The sequence below is a fragment of the Bos indicus genome, chromosome 15, assembly GCF_029378745.1.
Source record: "Bos indicus isolate NIAB-ARS_2022 breed Sahiwal x Tharparkar chromosome 15, NIAB-ARS_B.indTharparkar_mat_pri_1.0, whole genome shotgun sequence".
Classification (NCBI taxonomy): domain Eukaryota; kingdom Metazoa; phylum Chordata; class Mammalia; order Artiodactyla; family Bovidae; genus Bos; species Bos indicus.
In genome coordinates this window covers 35,984,824-36,012,724 of record NC_091774.1, presented here as the reverse complement: position 1 = coordinate 36,012,724, position 27,901 = coordinate 35,984,824, and the positions used below count along the sequence as shown (strand labels likewise).

Genomic DNA, 27,901 nt, shown 5'->3' with positions numbered 1-27,901 from the left:
GAATAGCACAGGGAACTCTGCTCAGTGTTATGTGGCAGCCTGGATGGGAGGGAGTTTGGGGAGAATGGATTCGTGTATATGTATGGCTGAGTCCCTGCACTGTTCACCTGAAATTATCACAACAATGTTAATCAGCTCTACCCAATACAAAATAAAAAAGTTTAAAGTTTGGGGGAAAAAAAATTTCTGTCCTGGAAAACCAGCTCAGCCAGTGTCGACAGATGCCAAGTCCTGAGCACTGACCCCAAAGCTCAGGAGGACAGTGGGCTCAAAAGCTGAAACCCACCCTGTGCAGTCCACAGCCTTGTATAAAAGGCTGAAGCAAATGGGTCCAGAGTCTCTAGGAAGCCCACAGGCAGGCTGGCTCACTTGAATTAGTTCCTAAATTTGATGACAGAAACGTCTGGAGAAAAATGGAGACAGAAGTTGGTTTCTTCTTTTCCCAGACTTAACTAGGGCAGTTCCCCTGGGATGGGAGAAGATAGCTGGCTACCTTTCAGGCTCTGCCGTAAATAAACAATAGGTGGGTCTGTCCTCCCCCAGAGAAGAGTGAGGCTGAAGGACAAATGAAACACCACACTGCCAAGCTCAGGCCGTCACTCCTCTCAGCAGTGGCGACTGGCAAAGTCCCTCGTGAAGTTTTAAGGACCTGACAAACCAGACAAAGGAGAAAGGAAAGATGTACAATGGCCGCCAGCTCTCCTCACTTTGTTCACTCCTGCCTGGAGAATCCTTTCCTCTTCCTCTACCTGGGTGAGTAACGCTCACCAACCTGAGCCAGTCTGGAGTTCTGGCTCGCACCGAGCTCACTCACTTTCAGTGTGTCTATGGCAGTTCCAGTCTGGGTCACTCATTTTTTGTGGCCAATGTTTGGCTGTTTTATGCTGGGTCCTACTGTGTGCCAGGAACCCAGCACAGACCATCTCTAACCCCTAGAGCAATCTTGCAAGGTCAGGACTGTCAAGCCCAGAGAGGCTGAGGGCACTCACATGAGCACCAGCTTACTGAAAATATATTGTCTCTACTGAAGGATAGGGATTATGGGGAGCACTTACTAATTGTAAAACCCTGAGCTAAAGGACTTTAAATATTATCTCTTATCATCACACCAAGCTAGAAATATTATTCTTTTATTATAGGTAATGAACACGAAGCTCAGAGTGGTAAAGCAACTTGCCCTGATCATGCAACCAGTGACATGAAAGTTGCTCAGTTGTGTCCGACTCTTTGTGACCCCATGGACTGTAGCCTGCCAGGTTCCTCTGTCCATGGAATTCTCCAGGCAAGAATACTGGAATGGATAGCCGTTCCCTTCTCCAGGGGATCTCCCCAACCCAAAGATTGAACCCGGTCTCGCACATTGCAGGTGGATTCTTTACTGTCTGAGCCACCAGGGAAGCTCAACCAGTGAAATAAGCAGGACTCAAATTCCACCTGATCCAACTCCTTAGCCCTGTACTGGGGTTGAAAGCATGTCTATAAGTTACTTCTGTCAAGGGTCCAAGGAGCTTGTCCAACCTCAGGCATTGTTCTGTCACACTTTAACCAAAGTGGTCAGGGTCTGAAAGGCCAAAGATTCCATTCTCTGAATAGAGTGGAGAGAACCAGAAACATGTGGGCCACTTCTGAGCAGACTGAATCCCCACAACCAGTCCCACAACAGTGCTCAGCCTGCTCTCAGACACCCCAAATCCCTATTTGAACATCTCTCAGGGAGAAGTTTCATTCATCGACCTAACCACTCACCTGTCCAGCCAGCCAAACATCCATGCACCGTCCTTTAACTGACTATGTGCCAGGCACCATTCTCACTTCTAAGGAACTTACAGTCTAGCGGGGGTGACAAAGAGAAAGCAGGCCAACATAACTTTAGCATGAAAGTTCTCTGCATGAGGAACGACACAGTGCTATAAGCAGAAGCATCTAACATACTGAGAGTCAAAGAAGAAAGAAATACAAGTAAGCTAGGCCCTGAAGGATGTGCTGAGTGGTCCTAGTAAGGGTGAGGGCCAGGGGAGCAGATGGGCAAGGCCTAGAGGACTTACAGGGAACAGACCCAGCCAGGGATCAAAAGCCATACTAAGGAGATTGGATTTTATTCTAACAGTGACTGGACTATAAGCTCTCTCAGTTCCATGATAGGACTATAGTAACACTGAGACCACATAGCTTTGTAGAGACCAGAGAGGTTGGGAAGCTGAAAACAAAGAGGTCAGTTGCCTTCCGATAGGCCCTCCTATCTGAGCTGCTTGTCAGTTCTGTGAACTGTAACAATAAGCTGCCCTCCTTGCTTAGTACTTTAGCTTCTTGGAGAGGACAAGACATCCTTAGATAAGAGGGGGAAAAAAGGCAGTTCAACGGAGGAACTTGGAAGACAGATTTTAAGGAGGCTGTAGAGAATAAAAAAACAGAATCCAAAATCTGGCAAGTGGAAGAACATGGAAATAAGGGAGAAGAAATCATGGACAGAAGGAGGGAGAGGGTGGGCTCTGGCCATAGTGCTCAGCGTTCCTGACGGAGAAGGGGTGGGGGCTCAAGAATGCTTGTCCATCAAGAGACCCTGAATCCTGTAGGGAACAAGAGGACAACGGAAGGAAGCACAGCAAGGGTGCTCAGCTCCCTCTGGGGTTAGAGGAACAATGTAGGAAGAGGCTGGAGGAGGAGACAGTGAGGGGCAGGCTGAGGGACGGTCCTGCAGGAAGCCTGCGTTGCTGAACCACAGCTCACACTGCTAAGGGATGGGCACATCCTGGAGAGGAGGAGAGTATGATGTGCCCACGGGAGATTCATCGTCGTGTAATTCAGAGAATTAACAATGAAACTGGACGGGTGCAAAAAAAGAATGATGCGTTAAAACCTATGGGAGCTAGCATATTGGATATGGAGTATCAGCTATGTCTTAGGCAACATGCGAAGTAAGCACTTTACACATTCATTTCATTTTTACAAAAATTTGATGAGCTAGAAAAATTTGTTTAAAAAGCATACCTAAATTGCACAAGCGACACAGCTAGAAAGTAGCAGCAGAGCTGCGTTTAAACTCTGGCCTGTCCGACTTCAGAGACTAAACCCTAGGAGGAGACAGTACCTAAGGCAAAAGAAATCGATATAGTAGGAAGTGGCTTGGATACTGGTTGCTTGCACATCATTTATCACATCCCATCAAGTCATTTCCCCTTCCTCTGTCCACAGCCCTAACGTCGCTTAGGAATGCACTCCTACCTCACTCAGTCCCTACAGTCAGGTTCTAGAAGTGAAGCATGTATCTCAGGCCTGTGTCAGTCAGCACGTGCACTCCCGGGCCATGGTAGGTGACTTGGGGAATCACTGTGACCTAAGCCGGTCTGATCAGAAGAGATCTCAGAGCTTTTGGGTAAGACTCCGGTTCTTTCCTACTGGACTTAACTCAAATGACCTAAGTCTGGGGCTACTGCAGCCATCTAGCCACCAGACCCCAGATCTGCCCGGGACTGCTACACGGAGTTCAGGAATGAATCCAGCCCAGTGGGGAGAGAGATGATGTGCAACGATACTGTCTGAGCCTTGACCACAGCTGTTTTCTAAAGCTGTAGTTATCCTGAACTTTTCAGTGCCGTGGATCAATAAACTCCTCCCCTTTTAAGATAAATTTGCATTTTGTTACCTGTAATAAGAAGCCCTACCATACCACATTCATAAAGAAAGAATCTGCCTATGTGAATAAGAATAGAACCATTTGGGTGAGAATCAAGGAGGGAAAGAAGGAAAAGCTACTGTTGGGACCACCCACGGAACAGAGCTGGAGGTTTCCAGAGCAGATCACCAACGTGGAGGAGAGGCAAGATGCAGTCTTACATGATGAATACGTCTCACTAACTAAATGTTTGAACATCTTATTCAGAAAAATAGAACATTTAATAAGTCTGAATTCCCTTGGCTGACAGTTTCATCTCTCAGAAAATTAAGAGGAAATGCTACTCTGGTTTTACTGAGTCAGAAGGTAGAACAAGTTTTGTTTATGTTTCTTTAAACAGGGAAGAAACCTTGGGCAAAGATGACCATGGGATTTCAAGAGTTTATTATGAGCATAGCAAGAACACATTTTAAAAGTTCAGAAAAAAGCCAGAGATAATAAAATGGCCTGAGATCTGTAAGGCAGCCCAGTGGAGAAGGGAAGGAGCCTCTCTGAAAGCAAAATCTGAGAATTAATTACAAAATCCTCTTGTAGGAAAAAGTAAAAAAAAGAAAAAAAAAAACAAAAAACCCTAACCTTAGCTAGCAAATTCATCCTAAACAGTTCAGGCAGACATCACTTATCAATCACAGCACATTTTCCTGTTAAGCCTGATCTCATTCTCAAGTTATCTTTGAGTGCCCAAGTGCCCAAGTCAGGCACCAGACAACTGGGCAAAGCTGGGCCACAAGAATGAACCTGTCTGACATTGCTGGTGGAAACAAACCAGTGTAACAGCACAGGGAGCATTCAGAGCTCCCATTATGAGAAATGCATCAAGCACAAACCCAGTGGAATGGGCCCACGCGAATGACCGCAAACGGTAAAGTCTAGAAAGAACAGAGATTTGTTTACTTAAAGCAGAGCAAAATAAAACAAAACTTTCTATTTTCTAAGAATTAAAATAAAGGAGGGGAGAACTTAAAAAAAATAATAATAATAAGAGATATCTGTGCTTGGGAAGATGACCACACCACAAATAAAGTTGAATTCTTCAACTTCTGAATTTATTTCCATATCTTCATCAAGGTGAGTGACCTCACCATGAATAAGAGAACAACCTTGGTTCAGAGAGATCGAAAGACCAAGATGGCAAGGAAGATGGGAAAAGTCCAGCTGTCAGAACCCCAGGGCCCGAAGGGAACTCAAAGATGGGCTCTAGAAACCTCTCAGACCATCTCTGAGGAATCCAAGAGAACACAGAAAATGCCAGAATGTTACAGACTGACAAACAGTATCCTGACTTTGAAAAGACGGGGAAAGCCGATTCTCTTAAATAACACAACTGAGAGCCTACAACCAACCCCTGCAAGAGGCCAAGCAGCAGTCCCAACTGGGCCGATTTTAACACGTGGAGGAAAGGAAGCATCGAAGAAAAGCAAGGAACTCACTAGGAAATGCAGAGAATAGGTACCAGCAATTCACTGCAGAGGAATACAAGTGACCAATAAATATAAAAGATCCCCACCACCATGAAAACACACATTAAAATAAACAGATACCACTTATCTACACAGCAGCTCAGCAAAAGCAAAAGACTGATAATATCAACGGTTTACAAAGATGTGGAGAAATGAGCACTCTCACTAGTGGAACATATTAATACAACTTACTTTAAAGGACAGTTTGGCTGTATTGGTTACAATTTAAGAGCACTGTATATTGACCCAACAATCTGAAAGCCTCACACGTGCAGAGGCTTGTACAAAGCTTTTCGTTACACAACTGTGCTGAAAAAGGGAGCACAAAATGAACTATCCAACATGGGGCACATGCTTAACTACACTATGGTACATTAACATTATGAAATACCATACAACAGTCCAAAATAAAGTCAGCCCATATACACTCATACAGAACGACTTTCAAGATCAATATTATTCATGGTATTAAAAAAGCACAAAAAACCCCTCTATATTTCTACAAGAGCATATATGCACGTAAATGAACAGAAAATAGTTTAAAGAGATCCCTGGTAACCTGGTAACAGAGGTAACACTGGGAAGGTGACTAAGGATATTTTTCTTATTGCGTGTGTGTCACATGGAGGAAGACTTCCCTGGTGGTCCAGTGGCTGAAACTCCACATTCCCAATGCAGGCGACCCAGGTTTGATGCAACTAGGGATTCACATGCAGCAACTAAAGATTCCATGCGCCGCAACTAAGACTCAGCACAACCCAAATAAATAGTTTTTGATGAAGAACAAAGACAAGGGAACAGTGAGCTTCCGGGACCAGACTGTGCACTAGGAGTAAGTCGTGTCGAACCTGCCCATTGCCTTCTCCTGGGGTGAAGGTGGAAGTGCCACTGACACTGAGCAGACTGCCTGCAGGCTAATGGCACAGACTTTCGATTCATTATCACGCACACAACAGAAAAATTCAGGCTGGATGACTCTGCTAGGAAGAGAGGCAAACCTGACTGAATGCCTATAGGCAAGAGCCGCTGATGCAGGGCCCACGGGATAACTGCCAGGACAGTCTTTGTTCTTGTCCTTCCAACATATTCATTCATTCTTTCAGTTTCTCACTTCCTCACTCGATAGATATTTGAGAGCTTACTATGTGTCAGGTGTGCAGAAGATTCAAAGACGATAGCCCCTTGAAGCCTAGGATACTGAAAAGTAGACAGAAAAAACCCGGCACAACAAACGCTCAACTTAGGCGCTATGGAAATTCCAAGAGCAGAACCTGACCCCTACCTTGCCTCTTGAGGGAGGCTACTAATTATATCGAAGACCTGTTAGTCTCAGGAAAGAGAATATGAAGCTAGGGAGTACCACTAATACCCCAAATCGCAAAAAATTGAGTTGGAAAAGGTGGACAAAATAAAACCACTCATTTGCAATCACTGAGAATCCGGTCTTCAGGTTGCTGGAGGACACTACTCTTACAAGGCCTAAGAGACCTTTGTCAAAGAGGCCTCCAAACAGAGCAAGATGTCCAGCGAAGAAGGGGGTTCATGTCAGGTGAGGACTGGCTAAAGGCACCCCGACTTTTCCAGGGCTACCCAACCTTCTCCAAGCAACTGACCACTCATGTTCCTTGTCCACGTGCTCTCAGGGAATCACCCACAGTCAACAGACTCAGGAGCCTCCAGATCCCTGATGGTACCCTGGTTGGCCCACTTGAGAGAAGAGGCAGCTGAAAGACAGTGCCCACATCAGCTCCCGACAGCAAGGTGGTGGGCCGTCGGTGATGCATTTCCAGTTTCAAGATCTTTCCTGCTTGTCCTCTCCCTCCTCCGCAGACGTTGCCCCAAGGTTGTCCTTTCAGCCGCACACAAGAGAAAGACTGAGAAACACACGACCAGGTTCTAAGGCCGGGCATCCCAGCCTTTTCGGTCATTTCACCCTTCCAGTCCTTCCCATTTCTCTGCTTAATGAGGCCAGTGGCCTCGATAATTCCCAGGGGACCTCTCAGCTCTGCCGGCAGTATGTGTTGGCTTTGTAAGCATTCTCCTCCAGGAAGAAGTCACCATTTAAAATTCCAAGAGAGGGCAATGCTTAACAGGAGTGAGTGGACGGTGGAATCTGGGTCCCCCTCCCACACAGGCAGCGCTCTGGCAGGGACCCTCCACGGGGACTGACCTCTTCAGTGACGATCGAGACAGCACCTGAGCAGCCTGGTTCATGGCCCGGACCCAAGCATTCATGTCCTCCTGGGTGTCGGCGCTGAAGTAGTAGGTCCTCATGCCGGACTGCTCGGCCTGAGAGCTATTATAGATGAGAGCCCGCATCCCGGTGTGCACAGCCTGGAGACAGAAGATGGAGACCCAGGTCAGAGAGGTTAGTGTGCGTTTCATTTCCAGGAGCAAAAACCAAGAGATGCCCCAGGCCAGTTCTCCCCACTTTCAGACTGAAAGCCCACGCACCACCCAGCTGATTTCCACAGATGGAAAAAAAAGGCTGGGTTCCCGTTCCTTGACACAGACAGGTCCAGCAACAGCTGTGTCTGCTCCCCGCAGCGAAAGCCCTGCAGCTGTACCTGTTTCCTGCTTATCTTACTCCCACTTATGGAAGGGTACACAGTCAATTCAAGGCTTATGTGAGAAAGATTTTTAAAATTAAAAAAAAAAACAACAACAACAACAACAAAACACCTCATTCCAAAGAAGCAGACTCTTAGGAATCCCTGTCTCAGTTCTTCTGAAGCACCTGATGACTGGAATTGATTCAAAACATCTGCTCAATAGCAGATAGCTTGGTGCAGATATTTACTGCACTTCCCTGCTTGGCATGAAATGTGATATGTGCCCATCAAGGAAGCTGCTCTTCTGGCTCTCCAAAGAGGTACGACAAAGTCTGACCAAGCAGTCTAACACCTGACTGAGGACCCTGGCATACCTACTATGTGTCAGGAAGCCTCCAGGTGCTCTCATATGTTCTATAGGTACCAGGAACAACCCCTGAAAAGCAACTGGGATGGACCATGAAGAGGTAACACTAGTTTTCCCCTTTGGGCTCTGATAAGCAGGGTCTTTTAAATTTGCAAGGAAAAAGCTCACCAAATCCACAGACCAAGATGATGCGGAAAGAGAAAGATTTACGGAGCGCCTTCTATATATCTTCTGGGTACCTCCGTGCCTTTATCTCATTTTAATCCCAATAGCCTTGAAATGTAGGAACATTCAGAATCCCTTTTATAGATATGGCAAGTAAAGCTCTGAGAAGTGACTTTCCTGGATTTCCAAGCCTAGTCACAGATTCTCACAGCACTTATTACACTCTTGTTTATCATCTCTCTCTTCCTTGCAGAATATAAACTTGATGAGAGCAGGGATTCTGTCTATTTTGTTCACTACTGTATCCCCAGGAACAGTGCCTGGCACACAGTAGGTGCCCAATAAATATTTTTTTGATTGACTGAAAAGCTGGAGTCAGGATTCTAGACACTCACCTAGGAATGTCTATCCAGACATTCCAGACATGTCTCCCAGGGTCTATCCAGAAATGAGTCTGATATAGCTCACTGATCTAATAACCCAGATCTACAATGACAGGCAGATACCATGCAAGGATCAGTCAGAGAAAGCAAAATGAGAGAAGTGGAAACATGTCTAGAAAATGACATGTTTCTGAGATCATCAGTGGTCATGGATGAAACCTCAGACATGAACTATAAGCATTCACTTCTCCTCTCACACTAACAACCATGTCCAAAAATGATATTAAATACAAGTCTGCTTGTGACACTCACAGATCTGAATCCATCCAGCCCAGTGCCAAGGGAGTCCAGGCAAACCTGGCTTGCAACTAAGGGTTCCTACAGTGGCCAGAGCAAATCTGATTTCCTTTCTTGCATGATAAGGACTCACTCACTGTTCTAGGAAGGATCCCTCCTTTTCAGCAAGGTGGAGATGTGGCAATAAGAAGAGAACTAGAAGGGGCTTATGCATGTCTTACCGTGAACTGGCAGAAATTCTTAGAAAAGCTCCCTTGGACAATGACCCATAAGATCTTTGACACCCGCTTCCCAGACTTTCTGCCCAGCCACAGGGGGTTCTGGGGCAGGTATCCACTTGAGTAAGTTAGTGGGATTCATTGAACTATCACTGACTTATAGAGGACTAAACATGAGACACAAGCTGAACCAACCTTAACTTGGGAAGGATAAGGAGTGTCACTGACCACAACTCCTACACAAATGACAGCTCCATGTGATCTGTTTAAAGAACACGACCAGCCCCGTCTACCCTGGCAAAACTAGCTGATGGCTAGTTTCCCTGGAGAAAGCTCTGGATGGGTAATCAACCATTTATGGGGCAGTGATGCCAGAGCTGTGGATGTTCAAATAGAAGTACCAAACCCGCCCAGAGGACTTAGGGGAGGCTTCCTGGAGAAGGTAGGCCCTAAACAGATGCCTAAAAGACAAGTAAGAGTTCAGAAAGGGCATTCGAGGTTGTGACTGAAGCTCAAGCAAAGGCCTATGGGCAAGAAATGGAGGAAAGGCATATGAAGAAGGTGTGCTAAAACGTGGCTGGAGAGATAAGCCAGACCTTCTCAAAAACTGGGCTCTATCCTGAAGGCAATGGGCAGCCACAGAAGGGTATATGGTGGGAGCATTCTTGAACAGACGTGTAACTGAGGAACAGTGTGGAGGACGGGCTGAAGGCTATAGAGGAGCTTGAGGGCTGAAGTAATGATGGCCAACACTTACTGAGTGCTCACTACGTGCCAGGCATCATTCCGGTGCCTAGTAAGTTAGTTACCACGGGGTGGGGGGTGATGGCAGGCCAGACAGAATAGTGACAGTGGTAGGGGAGAGATGGATCTCAGAGATAGAGAAAGCACAACATTGAAAGGGGGAAAGAGAGCAGCTCCTTCCTGTTCTTTTCTTATCCTGTTAATCCCTAGGCTCGTGCAGACAAAGGCAAGGACTGTGTCTTTTCACTGCTGTATCCCTAGCATCTATATCCTGCCAAGTAGAACAACAGAGCACAATAGAAGTTTGCTGAGTATACATAAGTAAAACACCATGACTTTTGGCTGGCTTTCAGCCAGAATCTAAAGCAGAGAATCTTAACCTTTTTTCTGGCATCTTTTTGATGACTTGGTGAATTCTATGAACTCTTCCTAGAAGGTGTTTTAGTGCACAAATAAGATAAAGGAAATACACTATATTAAAATATAGTTACCAAAATATTTTTAAATGTTGCAATATAGTGATACAGGTGCTTCCTTAATAATGTATCACATAACAAGTCTAGTAGCACATGTAATAATTATTGTAATTTCGAAGTGGTGAAGAGCATAAACAGTATTTCGAGATATCTGCAACAACTATAATGTGATATGAAAACATCTCTGGTTTCTATTGGTGATCAAAGGCATGGGTGCTGTCAATACCGACTGTTGTCTGCTTTCTCAATCAAAGGAGATGTTATGCATTAAAATAGGAAAGACATGATTTACCCGTGAAGAAGTTTAAAAAAGAAAGATGTTATTTACCTACTGACACTTACGGGTCTGTGGGCCTCAGGCCTTAGTCTTGAGGGAAGGAGAACAGCTCAAAGGGAAGCAGTAAAGACGCTTTCCCCCACTGGCTGCGTGGGGATGGTTTTTGCCCCAGACCCTGGATCTGAGGGGCCAAGCTTGCTCAGAGGTGACCAGCAGGCCAAGGGAGGCTGTGCCTCCAGTAGGCACTCTGCGGGGAGATGCCCCAGATGAGCCAGCAGGGCACGAGGCCTGCTGGTGGCGGGGAGGGGGAGGTGGGGGAGCAATGGCACCTAAAGGCCACGGAGAGTCCTGCTGGCTCGTCCCGCAGACCCAGCGGTGCGGATAGCCTTGCTGGCTCGTCCCGCAGACCCAGCGGTGCGGAGAGCCCTGCTGCTCATCCCGCAGACCCAGCGGAGCCGCAGGGTGCATCCAGCTCAATGCCTGGGGCTGCCAGGCTAGGAGTGCAGTTAGAGAAGACAAACGAGAGAGGAACACATAACCCTCTAGGGTCTGCCTATCTGTCACTGCAGATGCTCTGAACAATCTCAGGCAGGGTGTCCTAGCAACAGTCAGAGAACTGCAGTTCTGGAAACCGAGAAATGACATCAGAGGCAAGCATAGGCCCAGGACATAAAACACTGCACACTCCTCGGTAGCCCACGAACGTGGACTCTGAGCTGCCCCAGGCCCACCCTCAGGTCCCTGAAAGAATGACACTGCAACCCAAAGAGAAGGGACCTCTTCCACACTCCGGAAACCAGTCTTCTCTGGAGAACCAGCTGAACATCACCAGTGCTGCTGGTAGTGGCTTTTCTTTCCTCTCGGACCCTGAAGACCCCAATCAGCCCCCAAAATGGGCATGCCTTCTGTCTCCCAGACAAAATATTTAGGGAACACACTCGGTGAAGTCTTATTTCTTTTAAAAAGGACAGAATGTGACAGCACATAAAAGATGTTTTCCTCAAATCTATTTTTCACACCTCCCAATGAAGTGTTAAGATGAAATATATATAGTTATTATAATCTGTTACTTTGAAGATATTCCAAATGCTGCCCCCCGGCCCCAAATCATATATAACAGCGTCATCCCAATTGTTTGCTCAGTAGCAACGCTCAATCCTAGAAAGGAAGGTTTTCTAAGGAAGGCGTTCGGCTGCAAAAGACTAGTCTGAAACCCAGGGAACAAAATGTTTTCAGAGCCAACAATGAGCAGGAGAGGCTCTGAACTATTTAATAGATCACTAGTACTAAAATAACAATCACCATTCATTGAAACCATCTCCTGCCTCCTGCAATGGGTGTGCAGATGACCAGAGTAAGATGTGGGAGAAAAGCAGAGAGGAAGAGAGAAAAATCGTCTTCCCTCCCTGCACTGCACGTGAAAGGGCACAGAGCCCAGGGTGGAGGTCTGCCTCCATCGTCTTCCAGCTCTGGGACTGTGGTAAGCTTCTTCAGCTCCCCAATCCTCATTCTCCTAATCTATAAAACGAAGCTAATCATACTAACCCCCCAGGCTCCCCACAAGCATCAAATGAGGTAATGCGGATAACAGTAGTTCTCAGTCACAAAAGGTTTTACAGGAATAAGGCGATACCACAGCATGCAATGAAGCAAAGGAGGATCCAGGATCTTCAACCCACAGCAACTCTGGAGACACTGGGGATAGCAACAGTGGTTAAGAAAGCAGGAGACCCTGTCGCAGAAATACAGCAGTGACAGGAAAACAGAGGTCTAAATACTTAAGCAAGGCTGAGGGACTCAAAAGCTCTCACACAAATGAAAGCACCTGTGATGGGATATTATTCTTGCTTAAAGAATTTATAATTTTATTAACATGAGTCTGAAACACTCAACTTCTTAATTTCTTTCCCCTCCCAGTCCCAACAAAAACAACTGCTTCTGTGAAGCCATTTCTGGGAACACAATGCATCTTAGGGACTTTCCAGGTGGCGCAATGGTAAAGAAGCCACCTACCAAAGCAGGAGACGCAGGTTCAACCCCTAGGTCAGGAAGATCCCCTGGAGAGAAATGGCAACCCCCTCCAGTATTCCTACCTGGAAAGTCCCATGGACAGAGGAGCCTGGCAGGCTACAGCCCATGGGCTAACAAACGAGTTGGACGCGATTCAGTGACTAAACAACAACAACATTTCCTAGGATGGCACTGCTGCGCTAAAGGAGAGGGACAGTACCTTAAAGGAATACTTGCGACTTATGCGATCCTCAGGGGCCACCGGTGAGATCACATAGCTGGGCAGAGGGATGCTCCCAAGGACCACTTCTTCTCGGCTGTCTTTGAATGGAAGAACACATCAGGATAACCTCCTGTGGCACCCTCCTTAGGATGGCCCATCCCACAACCCTAGTTCAGTGCTTCTTCTCTCTCCCAGGATGACTGCGATCATGGGTCATCCATTCAGGTGCTCTGGGGACCACTGTGCTGGTGCTGGGACTACACGGGTGAGTCAGACAGTGCCCTGTCCCTGAGGATGGGGGCACACAGGTAAACACGCTCAGTCCCACCTGCTAACTCCTGAAATACAGCGCATACCACGCACTGTGGGAAAAGAGCCCAGAGCGGCACACAGCCTGGGGAAGGGAAGAAGGCTTCGGAAGGTGCTATTTAAAGTTCTGTGAAGGGTGGGGAAGGGATTCTGGGTGGTACACTCCTCATGGGCAAAGTTAGAGCCTGTGGGAAATATCATACTTTCTACATCTATTCTCTTCCTCCCCCAAACCATCTTTGTTACCAGAGGTAACTTCCTAATGACAAGCTGGTCCCTCTGGTCTCCCACACAAGGTTCTTGCTGACTGTTCACTGGATACAGAAGGAAACCTGACTTCCTCTGTCTGGAGTCACAGCCCTTTTGCATTTTGGCCCTTAGCCATCTCCTGAGCCTTATCCCCTAGTGTGTGCTGCATGCAAGACTCGCTCTAGCCTTGAAGGCCTATCATTCCACCTTCCTCTGCTTCTAGAACTTAAGTCAAGCTGCTTCTTCTGCGTGAATGCCCATCTTCCCCCAAACATGGGCAAAGCTCTACCCATCCTAAAAAGCTCAACTCATACCCTATCTCTTCTAAGGAGCCTGCCCAAGTTATCTACGATGGAATTAACTTCTTGCTTCCCTTGCACTGCTTAAGCACTTTGGATGCCTTCCAAAGCACCTGTCACAGCCTAGTCTTGTCTTATAATTAGGCTATCTCTTCCTCCATATTTTGAGCCTTACTTTCCTCTCACCTTTTCACAGCCCTTAACTCTATGTACTAGGGCTTCACAAATATTCATACAGCCAATTTTATTCACCAGCTGCCCATCCAATAACAGGGCATAAATCCAGATAATAGGTTACAAAATACAATGCTTCACCTATACTTCTTTTCCCTCCAGATTGCATCAAAGGTGTGCCTATGCCCCAAGTGGGGTAGAAGCTGGAAAAACTCCAGATCTTAAGACCCTAATAGAAGGCAAACCAGATTCTATTATTTTTAACTCGACAAATGGCACTTCCGGTGCTGGGACTGATAAAAATGAAGTCACCAACCATCCACATATGTAAAAGTGAACACTTTGGCAGGTTAACAGGTTATTAATTAGCTCGGGCCACTGGTCCAAACACTGGATTTGAGAAGACCAACTTTTGTATCCTCTCACCAGCCCCTCGGGCACAAAGAGCCATGGGTGGCCTGAACCTCAGCTCACCTTTATAGTAAAACAAGCAATAATCAGCAAGCACAAACCACCTCCTTTTCCACAGCCTCATCCCGGAACTGTCCTGCAAAGCAAAGAAAACTAATCAGGGCAATATCTGAGCATACTGCTCCCCCTCCTTAGTTATGTACAACCTGATTCTGGAACCAAGATTTGCCCATATTCACGCTTTCTTTCCATAAATTAATAAATTTTTATTGCATAGCCCTTCTTTGAATAGGACATTAAAATTTAAATCCAGTGACGGTTTATCCCCAGGAAGTTCTGTTTCCTGCAAACAGTCTAATATATCATAAGCATCCTACTGTTAGAAAGGAAGACAAGAATTCAAAAACAGTTCTTCCAGTAAGAAATCAGCTTTTAACAAAAAGTTATGTATTCCTTCATTCATTCATTCAATATGCTGTAAAATGTCTTCATTTGTAGTGATTAGAAAATTGATTTAGCACAGCACAGGGAACTCTACTCAGTACTCTGTAATGGCCTATATGGAAAAGAACTTAAAACAAAAGAGCGGATATATGTATAACTGGTTCACTCTGCTGTACACCTGAAACTAACACAACATTCTACATCAACTGTACTCCGATAAAAATCAAAAAAAGAAAGAAAATTGATTTACATAGTATGTGACAAAGAATTTAAGTTAGCTTATTAATCAGTGAGGCAAAATTCTCATTTGACTAAGTTATCTACCGTAAGGGACTGGTTATGCTGTGTTTTCCTTCCGTTCAACAGAAAAAGACCTGGATTTTCTTGAACTAAACTATCTCATAACAAGACTCTGCCTCTACTCATCTAAAATGTAAATCATTCCATTTATTTTAAAAAAAATTTTTAGGTGACTATGAAAATTTTTTAAATATGGCTAGGGTCAGACTTTATTTTGGGGGCCTCCAAAATCACTGCAGATGGTGACTGCAGCCATGAAATTAAAAGATGATTGCTCCGAAGGAAAGTTATGACCAACCTAGATAGCATATTCAAAAGCAGAGACATTATTTTGCCAAAAAAGGTCCGTCTAGTCAAGCCTATGGTTTTTCCAGTGGTCATGAATGGATGTGAGAGTTGGACTGTGAAGAAAGCTGAGTGCTGAAGAATTGATGCTTTTGAACTGTGGTGTTGGAGAAGACTCTTGAGAGTCCCTTGGACTGCAAGGAGATCCAACCAGTCCATTCTAAAGGAGATCAGCCCTGGGTGTTCTTTGGAAGGACTGATGCTAAAAGCTGAAACTCCAGTACTTTGGCCACCTCATGTGAAGAGTTGACTCATTGGAAAAGACTCTGATGCTGGGAGGGATTGGGGGCAGGAGGAGAAGGGGACGACAGAGGATGAGATGGCTGGATGGCATCACTGACTCGATGCACATGAGTTTGGGTGAACTCCAGCAGTTGGTGATGGACAGGGAGGCCTGGCGTGCTGCAATTCATGGGGTCGCAAAGAGGAGGACACGACTGAGCGGCTGAAGTGAGTGAGTGAGTGAGGGTAGGAAAATAGTAGTTTTAGGGTCACTTTTCTCCCAAACCTAGGAAAATTCCAGAGCCACTTTTAGCTATTCAAATTGTCTTCCTTCTGCAAAACTTTTTGACAGGCTTAAATTTTAAAAAATTTTTATCCATCCTCCATTTACTTAAGTGTTAAAAACTTGCTAAGCTCCTGTATTTCTTGGTTTTATCTTCTGCATTAACTAGGTGACCTCTAAAGCCTTGGCATGCGATATTTGCTTTGTTTGAAAAGCTCTTCTCCACCTTTATATATCTGCTTCAAATGTCACTTCCTCCAGGAAGCCTTTCAGGACTCCCACAAGGACAGTGACACTTTCTCTACTGGGTGTCCAGAGCATCTACACAGACCTTACAGCTACAGCACAGCCCAGGGGCCCAGGGGCCTGGGCAAGGGGGTGTCTGCTGGGGAGAAGGATTATCTATAATCCCTTCTGTCTCACCCCACATTTCAAAGGAGCCTTTTGTTTAACAGGGACAGGGATGCAAATGGAAAAAGTCAGAGGGTGACCCAGGTAAGAAAAGAGAATGAGAACAGAGCTGTGAGGGAAGAGGGTCTCATTAAAAGAGGATGGTGCCCAGGGGAGTATTGGTCAGAAGAGGCTGGGGAGCTGTGGGAGCTGCCGTGGGGAACAGAACTAGGGGAGAGGGATTTCAAGGGGACATTTTAGGAATTTCTTCTGTGTGTTGTACAAGTTAACGCCCACCTCTGTCTTGCCATAAAGCCTTGAGTAAAAATAAACATCACTGCTCTCAGAATTTGTGTTTATCTGGATAATATGCTATGCGGGAGTCCGTGCTGGGTGATGACATGACACATGAGAGGTGTTCCCTGCAGACTATGACAGGAGGTCTTCAAGTGCAGGAACCACACGTTACCCATCCCTTTGTCGTTGCAGTGAGAACACTTAGAACATGGCAGGCATTTGGTGGGTTAGTGGGGGAATGGATGGATGGATGGATGGCAAAAAGGGAAGGAAGAAGACAGAAGGAACATGTTCTCTGACCCTAGGACCTCACAGCCTATCCAAGGCCAGAGGACCAGAGGCAGAATAACTGGTGGTAAAGACAGAGGTGAAGGATGGACTGTCGGGGGACACAGAGCTGACAGGGTTTCTGGACTGAACAGACGTGGGAGCAGGAGAAGCTGGTGATGGTGCTGAGGTTCCTAAACCAAGTGCCTGGGAGAAGGATGGCACCACCACAACCCAGGAAAAGCAGGCTGGGGGAAAAGACAGGTAGGGGCTGAGGAGACAGTGAGTTGAGTTTGGCTGATTTGAAATCTGAGGTGTTAGGAAGCTAGATATGTGTGCAAGACAGGAGAAAAGGAAGACATGGGATTTTTCAGGCAAATGATAACAAAGGCTCTTTAACATCAGGAAGGCAAGTGTTGGCAGAGGATTATGGCAATAAAGCTGGATGCAGGCTGATCCACCCACACTCGGGTCCGAGTCCCAGGACAGCCAATAGTACCAAGAACCAAAGCGGTTAAGTGGGTTTGGGGAAGGAAACTGCACCATTGAGTAGACGGTCCACTTACAAACAGGAAGAGCAAATCACTTAGCACGATTGGTAGAATCTGGCCTCGGACAGACTCAGAAACAAAAACCTTATTATGGGCCCATTCCCAGCTCCCAGGGGTCAGGGGAAGGAAGGAAATCAGCAAGAACTACCTCCCTGCCACCCTCCCTCCTCAGTCTCCTCACCTGCTTGTGCAGCCAGCCCCTCACCACCACTGGAACATTGGGGTTCCTCCGAATGGCCTGGTCCCTCTTCCCAAAGCTGTGGACTTTATTGCTGGACTTAATGATCTAGGAAAGAGTAGACTTAGTCTCTAGCAGCCGGGATGACTTGGGGAAGCCCCCAAAAGCACATGCATGATAGAAGAGCCATAGGCTCCCTGTGCCTTCATCTGCACAGCACCGTCCTCTGATCAAAAGAACAGCGAGATGACCGAGAATGGGTGGGCGCACGGCCATAGCATCCTAATTAAAAGGGGAGTCCAAGAGCTAGCAAGCTTCCTGTCTGGGTCACAGAGAAAACAAAGGTAAAGGGATTTTTCCATCAACTTTTACCAGCAGCTGCTGGCCCCAGTATGTCCTGTGGCTTTCTGAAGCAATGACAGTATTTACGAATTTCCAGATATTTACCCCCCTTTCTGGTGCTCTCCCCTTCTCCACAATGCTGGTTCTCTGCCCTGCTCCTCAGTCAGTGCTTCCACAGCGTGGGCACAGACACCTCTGGGACCTCTGTCACAAATTTTACCATGCGGTCTCCAAGATACATGTGAACAGAGGTGTGGCCGTCCCAAGACACGCCAGGAAAATGAAGAATACGGCCAGGGCCCTAGATGTCAGTCCTGGTTCTGTCAGCAATCACCTCTTTTCTTGGACATGTGCCATAACCCCAACTGGCCTCAATTTCCTGATCTCTCATTTGGGGAGAATACTTATGTGTCTCCTTCACAAAACTATGGTGGAACTGCTGTATTTACAGTGGATAACCAATAGGGAACTGTTGTCTAGCACATGGAACTCTGCTCAATGCTACGTGGCACCCTGGATGGGAGTGCGGTTGGGGAGAGAATGGATACATGCATATTTGTGGCTGAATCCCTTCACTGTTGACCTGAAACTACCATGACACTATAATCAGCTAAACCCCAATACAAAATAAAGAGTTAAAAACCAACAAAACACTATGGGGAAGGTCAAATGCATTTCTAGCTACAAAAGGACTTGGCAAAATACAGAAGAGGGGAAGGCAAGGGCGAGTGGCCAAGAGCTCACCTTGGGGCCAGGCTTGGCCTCCACGGTGGAAGTGGTCCCCGCCGTGGACGTTTCACTGACCATGCTGGACGGTCTTTGGTTTCTCTCTTGCTTCGACATATGTGGATTTGGCCTGTGGAGAGACAGAAGAGAATCCAGTGAGTAAGTAGCCAGGCTGCGATGGGAAGTGGAGTCTGAGGTTTAGTTCAGGTTAGAACTGGTTAATGGACCTTAAACAACCCAGGACAGATCTTCTGGACACCACTTAACTCCAGACTGCAGTCAGAGGGTCACAATGTCCAGCCTACACATGCACTTCAGGGAATCAAGAGCATGGACAGGTGGGCAGGCTCCACAGCCTGACACCCCAAGGGGCCAAGTCACTGCTGCCTGCTGTCTCAAGGCCCCCTCATTTATCCTCTTACTTGGGTGACTGTGTGCCCCATCAGATGGGCACACATGGTTACACTACCACTCTTCATGGCAAGAGCAATCCACACTCGTTACACACATACACACACCTCCATTTCCCTGGCTCCCAAAAAGAGCTGCTTATAATTAGTAACAAGAAATCACTCGCACACACACCCACACCCCCAGATACACAGAGAGAATCGCTTACATAAATGCCAGTGGGGCTTGCCTCCCGAAATAGACTACTCAACAAAGAGTCCTATTCTAGGGAACACTCCATTAGCCCCAAAATAGAGCCATTGGAGATATTAACCCCTTGTGCCATGTCTGGAGAGCAGGAAGAAATGAGGGATGCCTGGGTCCCCAGTGTGGATGCCCTCGATGTGTCCCCATCAGCATCCAGCGGCATCATGCTTCCCACCAAGAGGGCCAGTTATGCTTCCCACTTGCCCTGGGAAGGCTGGTACCCTGGGAGCATCATGCATAATGCATAAGAGATATCGTAGAGAACCCTTCTCACCTGCCTCTACAGAGCCCCAGCATTTGAAAGACTCTTTCAAAGCAGCAGCAGCAGAAAATGATTCCACACAATCCAGTCCCTATCCTTGAGCAGCTCAATGCTTGATTCCCAGACTTTGCTAACTCCAGGATCTGTAAGCCTTCCTCAAAGTGTAAGTGCCAGCATTCTTTGGCTGGGTGCCTGCTGCTCCGATGGGTGACAGGATCCAGACAGCTGCAGTAAACTGAGGCCTTTTGCCAGAGAAGTGGAGAACCTGATTTGGACGCCTGGGCCAGGGCCCTGAGGAGATGGAGCTGGAGGATCCAGGCGAGGCACAGCCGAGGAAGACGTGTTCTGGAAGTCCGCTCACCAGGCTCACTTTTACAGAGGTGCCAGGAGGGAAAATCCCTCCAGTTTCCACTTTGGAGCTACGCTGCTTCCTTCAAAACCACTGTTATTCAAAGGACAATGATCCTTCCCACACCCCAAGACAGAGCCCCAACACCCTGCACCATCAGGAAGTCCTTCGCAGAAACAGCCGTGACCACCATGCTTTCTGAGCTGTCCTAGCAGCAGGACCACCGCGGCAGGCACCAGCTTTCCAAGAGGCTGGGCCAGGCTGGATGCTTGGCAGCTAGAGGTGCGAGTCCCACCAGGCAGAAAGATCACTGGCTCCTTATCAGCTCAGGCACTCACTCCAGATTCCCCGCCCACGGCCTCTGTCCCAGCCAGACTTTTGTCACTGCTCCCCACTCAGAGAATGTCGCCACACTTAGAGCCCGCACACTGCTGGCAGAGGCTGTGTGCAGCAGAGAGATAACAGCCAACGGGGGTGGGAAGGGACTCTGAGAGGCTGCCTTGTCCAGCCCCTGCCTCCAGGCAGAACTATGCCCGAGACGTCTTCCTGGAACCTGGTCTTGCCTGACTTTTCAAATTCCCAGAGGTTGAGACAAGGAAAGCGAAGAGTTCTCGGCTCATCTCAGTTATGGCAGCTACATCTCTAAGCCCAAATTCAGGACACACAGTCCAACAATAAAAAAGGTTTGTTTGGGGTTTTATCAAGTTTAATTGTCTCCCATTTAAGACACTGATATGAGGGTTATTACAGAATTCTTGAGAAATACAAGAAAAAAGCTAGAAGCAAAGAAAACTGTAACCATAGTCCTATTATCCAAAGGAATATCATTCTTAATACTTGGTATATTTACTTTCTTTCCTTTGTCTTTTTTTTGCCATACCACACACATTGCACAATCTCAGTAGCCAGGGACTGAACCTGGACCACAGCAGTGAAAGCCCAGAATCCTAAACCAAAAGGATACTAGGAATCTCCCTGGTATATTTACTTTCATTCTTTGTAATATGCTTGGTTTTTTGGGGGGGTGCTTTTTTGTGTTTTTAGATAATTGTGTATCCTAAGTCACTTCAGTTGTGTCCAACTCTTTGCGGCCCTATGGACTGTAGCCCGCTAGGCTCCTCTGTCTATGGGATTCTCCAGGTAAGAATACTGGAGTAGGTTTCCATGCCCTCCTCCAGGGGATCTTCCTGACCCAGGGATGGAACCCATGTCTCTTATGTCTCCTGCAATGGCAGGTGGGTTCTTTACCACTAGAGCTACCTGGGAAGCCCAGATAACTGTGATCACATAGCTTTACGATTTTCCATGTTGATTTTTAAAACTTGCTGTAATCTACACATTTTTTTCCTTTCTTTTAAACTCATCCATGTCATTTTAAATGACAGCATCACATTCCATCAACTAGATATGCCGCTGCTCCTCAGTGGGACAAAGAACAGACCATCTGGGTTTGTGATGGCCCAGGAATCCAGGACAGGTAGCCACTTTTGCCATTTCTGCACCTTACAATCTTGAGCTCTAACTGTAGTCATCTTCCTGTATTCTAACCCCATGTCTCCTCCCATACTAGCTTCTGGGATGCTGGCTGGCCAGGGAGCTCTCTAGCCAAAAGTGCAGGAAGAAAGAGGACCTCCCTGCAGCCTTAGGTCGGTGAGGAAAGAAGGTATGACCACCACCTAGACAGCCAGGTATGAATAGATTTCAGCTGGAAAAGGACCAGTTGTGGCCCCAACACTGAACATCAGTGAGGGACACTGAGGGGTGGGTGGGCAGGGAGAAACACATGAAGAAAACCCCGTACTCCATGACTATAGAGACCTCTGCTCAGCAACATCCAGAGAAAGCAGCTTATTAGGAGACAGGACTAAAATCCAAACTAAATCCACCCCAGGGAGGGGACCGTGTTGTCTCTATAAACAGGGAGCATGTCTTCACAGGACTCCCCACTCACACAAAAGAGTCAACCTTTACCTGGCAGTTCCTGACCTGGCTCTTTGAAAGAATAAGGCGCACACAGCTACCCACTTGGCCAAGTAACAAGACCTGCATTCAGGGGATGTTCCTCTGAATCTCTTCAGAGTGTCCAATGGTCTCTTAGGTCCTCTGTCTGTGTGTATGTGTGTGTGCTAAGTCACTTCAGTTGTGTCTGACTCTTTGCAACCTATAGACTGTAGCCCTCCAGGCTCCTCTATCCATGGGATTCTCCAGGTAAGAATACTGGAGTGGGTTGCCATGCCTTCCTCCAGGGGATCTTCCCGACCCAGGGATTGAATCCACATCCCGTGTGCCTCTGGCATCAGCAGGTGGGTTTTATACCACTAGTGCCATCTAGGAAGCCCCTTAGATCCTCCAAGGTTGACTAGACTTATGACTTTCGGAAATCACTAGAAGTGATCTGGAATTTCAACTAGTAAAAAAAAAACCAAACAGTGGTCATGCTTGAGACACTATTTGATATTCAAAAATGAGGATATGATAAAAGACTCAAAAACATTTTTCTTGCATGCCTGAAAAGCTGGCTCCGATGGAAACTTCTAGAGATCTTTTACCACAATAGTCTGAGCAGTGGGAACATCAGTGGTGCATGTGTAGCCCATGCACACACAGCTCTGAGACAGCTCTGAGTGGATCCACACTCACTTGGATGTGGGCATTCTGGTTCATCTGCTTCAGCCAGTCACATCTTACAGGCATGTTCCCCATGTAAAAGTCTGACAGGGCAGACACTAACCTGTCCTCATGTCCTCTGACTGAGTTATACTCCTGACAGGTTTCGCTCAAGCAGGGCCCCTTCCCCCAGAGAAGAGCCCGTGCCCCTGAGCAGAGCATCTGTGAAGGTGGTTCGGGTCCCAGCAGCTTGCCCTGAGGCATATGAGTCACAAGGATCCCAGGAGAGGACGAAAAAAAAAAAACAAAACTGCACACGCTATGGGAAGGCAGACTCCTAACGTCATTAAATCAAATCTATTAACTTAAAAGCCTGTTTGCCAGGTTTCTGTGCCATCCCGATTCCCAAAGTGCAGTGGGATGCTCTGAACAAAGACTTCTCTTTCCTTGACTTGGGCTACATGAATGCTGATTATTTTGCTGGAGGGGTGTGGGCTGAAGTTCAAAACAGTGAGCTAGGGTTTTAACTGAACTGCCTCTTCTCTGCAAAGAACAAAAGAAGATAGAACCAGACAGAAATCAGTCTGGAGAAGCCCAGGAGGAAAGTGACTTCATTCGACTCTGAACTTCCTCAGCGATGCGTCAGGTGAACCTGGGCAGGAAGTCATTTTCTCTGTCCCTCCATTTACCCACCTACGAAAGAGCTGCTTCTGCCTCCTACGTTCCCAGGAGCAAATGTGTATAACATTGACAGATGTAGTTTAAAAAAAAAAAGAAGAAGTTATAAATTCAGAAACCATTTTTTTCCTTTGGGTCTGAGTTTAGGTGAGTTTGGTCGATGGGCTCCTCAGCTGTCTCTCAGTCAACATAATGAACTGGAGCAGATCGCAGCAAGACCCCATTGCTGTTGTAATAGGTAGGTTGCCAGGCCAGGTATCACCAACCCTTAGGGACAGGTACACAAAGTCAAGCAAGTCCTGCCCAGCACCTGCTGTGTCAGGCCCATTGCTGGCATTATCTCACTTCCCCCAGCAAAGCCAGTTTCACCTTTTCCATTTTGTCAAAGAGGAAACTGAGGCTTGGAGAGATTAATGACCAGCTCAAGAGAGTAGCTGGATTCCAGAACCTGGACTCTGTCACAGAGATACCACCTGGCAAGACCCAAGGTCTGGCAGAAATAGGCCTCTGCTCTTCTCAGCCCCAAGACCAATCCCCAATCCAAGAAGATCCTGGGATGGTGGAAAAACCATAAGCCGAGAATAACAGGATCTCAACCATCCTCTGCAGCTTACTGACTCCTCCATGAGTCACATGGCTACTCTGGGCCTCAGTTTCCATTTCTGAAAAATGAGAAAAGAATTCTCATCTCAGAACATAGTTCTGTGGACAGAAATGATGCTTTGAAAACCATGAAGCATTACATTCAATGAAAAGTACTGTTTGTGACTATTATCAGTGGAGATTCCAGAACATAAATCTCAGGTACACTTTATTATTTCCAAGGCACTCTCTCTTCAGAAGCTCAAGGTACCAAACAATTAACTTCTCAACAGGAATCATTTCCTACAAACAGACTTTTAAACACCTTATCTGGGGCTTCTCTAATGTGTAATAACCCTGTGACTAGGAGGTTGCCCTCCCATTCTTTGCCCAGAAGAAAGATAACATCAAGAGTCTTCAAGGCTATGATAGAAGGTTAGGAAACTATGGGGAATCAGGCATCTTTTACTAGGAAGACATCATTAGATGACATCTGTGCCCCATTAATTCCTAGAGAAACCGGCAACCCAATTCATGCTTTACCTGCAAGGATTCTACATGGAGAACTCAGCTAAAATTACTGGGTGCGTGAGAAGAGGCACATTCACAAACAACCAGCACAACCAGCACTTTCTATGGCACTCACACCCACCACCTAAGGGGTTTGGGGAAAGCAATACAGAATGAAAAGCAGGAATAAAACAAAGTTCTTGTCCGAAACAGGCCGACACCTCCACACTCCCTCTTCCAAGAAAAAGAGACACTCAGACAGACTGCCAACGCTCCCTGTACACTCCCAACACCCTGGGGGAGGCTGTCTGACAGGGGTTTTCATTCAGCAACTGTGGCCTCATTACTCAACTAAGGCTTTCTGCATTCCTTCCCCTTCCTCCCCAGCTCCTCTCTGGAACACAAGCTCTAGTTCCTCACCCTACTCCGCATCACTCTGGGAGCCGGAAACCAGCCCAAACAGCACCTGGCACCCCTTACCTGGCACAGAAACAACCCAGTGAGCCTCGAAGGCTGCTCTCTCCTGCCCAGAGTCCACTTTGCCATGTGAGCCTGGTCCAGTCTTCCACTGTCCAGGCTCCACGTCTCTGTCTACAAGTGAGAACCAGACTTCAACCTCTGTTTGCCATTTCAGAGATGCTACAATTCTAACCCCAGCCTTTGGCAAGCCCTCTTCTTGCGTATCTCCTCCTCCTGGATTACCAGGCAGTCACTTTACTCACTAGAAAATAGCCTTTTCTGATGGAGATCTGGGTACTTCCAAGACTAGGAGGAGGTAAAAGAAGAGGACAAGGAGGGAAGTCACAGGAAGACAAAAATCACTGTGCAGGCAGCAGCTTCCCTTCCACACTCAGCGAAGCCACCACCGCAGCATCTCCCTCAGCACAGACAGCCACTGAATTTCCGGTGCCAGTGCCTTCCGAAACAGCAGCATCAAGAGCCAAGCCAACACCCAGATGCCCAAATGAGCTAAGGACACCATCATCACCTCTCCCCTTACCTGTGATTGTCACCAACACCGTCTCCTAGACCAGGAAGGAAAACTGAACAGTCAAGTTTCTGCTTCTGGCTTGCCAGGTGTTCCCATTTTTCCTCATTTTTCTGCTGCCATGGCAACAAAATGCAACAGGCACAGCTAGTTCAAGACTGCCTGTCTGGAGAGACAAGGTGCTGGCTATATCAGCTGCAGACAGCAACACATCAGCCTCGCAGCCCAGGGCTCAGCAGATGAGCAATAGGACTGATTCCTTGTTCGAGCTCAGAGTTGCAGGACGCCCTCTCTACCATCCTGGGTTCTCAATCTCTCACTGCAAGCTTTCACCAACTTGAAACTGCAGAAGAACGAGAAACAGCCATCCCTGGCAGCAGGAGACACTCCAACCCTAGGCATAATCAGCAAATGCCTTGGAGAGTCTTGCCCTGCCACCTGCAAAATGAACCCCCAAAGAGGTCAAAGGTCAGGAAGAGAAGATGTACCTTTAGCGAGGCAGTATCTTTTAAAGTCATATCCTCCAAACACCACTCATGAAATTCTAGGCAATTCCAACTGTTATTTTTTTCTAACACAGTCCAACGAGAAAACGAAGGGCTGCTCAAATCCCAGTGGAAGGACCAAGCTAAACTTACTCAGATGCCCAGAATGACAGGCCAGGCAACGGTCCTCTTCCTAGGTTAGGAAACTCCAAGGTGATCTTAGGGGCCTTACAGCTGGCTTCTGAGCACAGCAGTAGGCTTCTGAACTTCCAGAACGCATACTCGCTCAAGCAGGCCCCACCTCAACATCAAATGCTTGACAGAGCCTGGGATCAGTGTATACAGCCTGCTGTCAGTCAGCTGCCAGCGTCATGGCTCCGGAATGCTTCTCTCCTCTTCCCCAAGAGCTGCAGAGGCGTCTGTCAGCATCTTCCTGGGCTTCCCAGCACCAAAGAGAGAATACTCCTGTGCACAGCACCAGCCACCAAAACCACAGCTGGGAGTTCTCTGCGCCCAGGCTTCCGCCATAGTGTATGAGGGCCCTCGGTGTGGCCCTCTAAGCCATAAGCTCCCAAGTCAAGAAAATCACCAAAATTCAGGAAAGAGGCCTTCAGAGGAGACCAATTGATCCAGTCATTGGAAATGAGCCCTGTAAACCCTGTAAAGGCTTGAGAATGCTTTCTGGAGAAGAGACTTTGAGGGGAAGCTGGTGCCTTTCAAGCAAGCATGAAGCTATTAGATCAAATTTCATTACTGCAAATACAATTACAATTAAAACCTCTAAGTAGCAGTAGCCTACTTAGCCAGCACATTAATGCCTAAGCACAGACAAGGAAGGGGAATGTCTCTCGAAGACCACTGAAATGAGAGGCAGTATGTATAGCAGTCAGAGGCATAGCATCTGGGGCTAGACTGCCTGGATTCAAATCCTAACTCTGCCACTTACTAACTGTGCAACTTCTGGCAAGACTCCTAACCTCTCTGTGCCTCAGTATCCATGATAATGATGGTATCTTCCTCAAAAGACTGTTGTGGAAACAAATACATGGAAAGCACCTAGAAAAGTACCTGATAATAAATCAAAAGGGCTCTAGGCATTACCTATAAAAAGAATAGTAATATTATTAATGGAAAAAGTCAACTCTTATCCTAAGAAGCAGAGGACTTCATTTAGTGTTAAAAATGAGATTCCAGATCTTGAAACAAGAGATGATAGAAAATCACCTCCCTTGAAAATTATGGACTAAGAGAAAATTTGCCTGCCTTTAACTTTTACTCAATGATACAATGCTTGCCTTCGGCAGCCACACAATAGGCATACCCCACTTCCTCCTGCCAGCCCTTCTTGAAGACTTCCAGTATATCCTCCTTCATCTTCTCTCCTACAGAATAAACACAGGACAGGGTTTCCAGACCCCTTACCATAATGGTCCCTCTCCTCAGGGGAATCTCAGTTGCTCAACATCCCTCTTGATATTTAGTACCCAAATCAAAGTGTTTGAAGCTTAGCATATCTTTGGGGCTCCATAAACTTGGAATGAATTAATGAAGTAGTCCACAAATATGATGATAAACGAGAACTACTCTCCCCCTTTCTCTACACATTATATTTTTATTAATACAGCCTGGGCTTATATTAGTTCTTCCAAGAGATATTTCCTATTGGCTTGGGTGTGCAGAAGTCTCCCCTGGGGGTCAGGCTGCAGGACCTGTTGACTGATACCCACGTTCCTTGAGAGTTCTAACAAAGAACTAGGTAGCATAACAGAAGAGGTAAAATGAGAAAACAAACGCTCTAGTCATGTAACAAAAGAAGCTTGTCAGCGCCAATCTCAAAAAGTCCCGCTTCTCTTAATAATATATCAGCTCTGTGGATTATTAAGTGTAGTCATTAGTGCTGACCAACAAGTATTTCTGATTCTATTCCCAGATGCCTGGTAGAAAAGCACTTCCCTGCCTCTTTGGCATGAGAAGTGGTCACGTGACTTGCAGCCAATGAAATGTGAGTGAACTTTGGTGTGAGAAGTGGTCATTTGACTTGTTGTAGCCAATGAAATGTGAGTGAATGTGCTGGGGCACAGTTTGCCAAGTTTCCTTTTTCTTGCATTTGGCAATCATGGGAGCACAGAGATGCAGGTCCTTCAGTAAAGG

The 27,901-nt window shown here is 46.8% G+C and overlaps 1 protein-coding gene across 9 annotated transcripts in view; it reads right to left on the bottom strand.

Moving 5' to 3' along the window:
* Positions 1-27,901, bottom strand: part of PLEKHA7 (pleckstrin homology domain containing A7) — a 228,671-nt gene that overhangs the window by 57,320 nt on the left and 143,450 nt on the right. For all 9 annotated transcript variants that reach the window (XR_011570851.1, XM_070803588.1, XM_070803589.1 and 6 more), the window contains 5 exons: positions 18,651-18,762; positions 17,568-17,672; positions 14,351-14,423; positions 12,843-12,943; positions 7,304-7,467 (listed from right to left, as the gene is read on the bottom strand). Coding sequence is in view for 8 of the 9 variants with exons in the window: in XM_070803588.1 (XP_070659689.1) it covers positions 7,304-7,467; positions 12,843-12,943; positions 14,351-14,423; positions 17,568-17,672; positions 18,651-18,762 (555 nt within the window). In the remaining variant the exon portion in view is untranslated. The remainder of the gene's footprint in view (positions 1-7,303; positions 7,468-12,842; positions 12,944-14,350; positions 14,424-17,567; positions 17,673-18,650; positions 18,763-27,901) is intronic.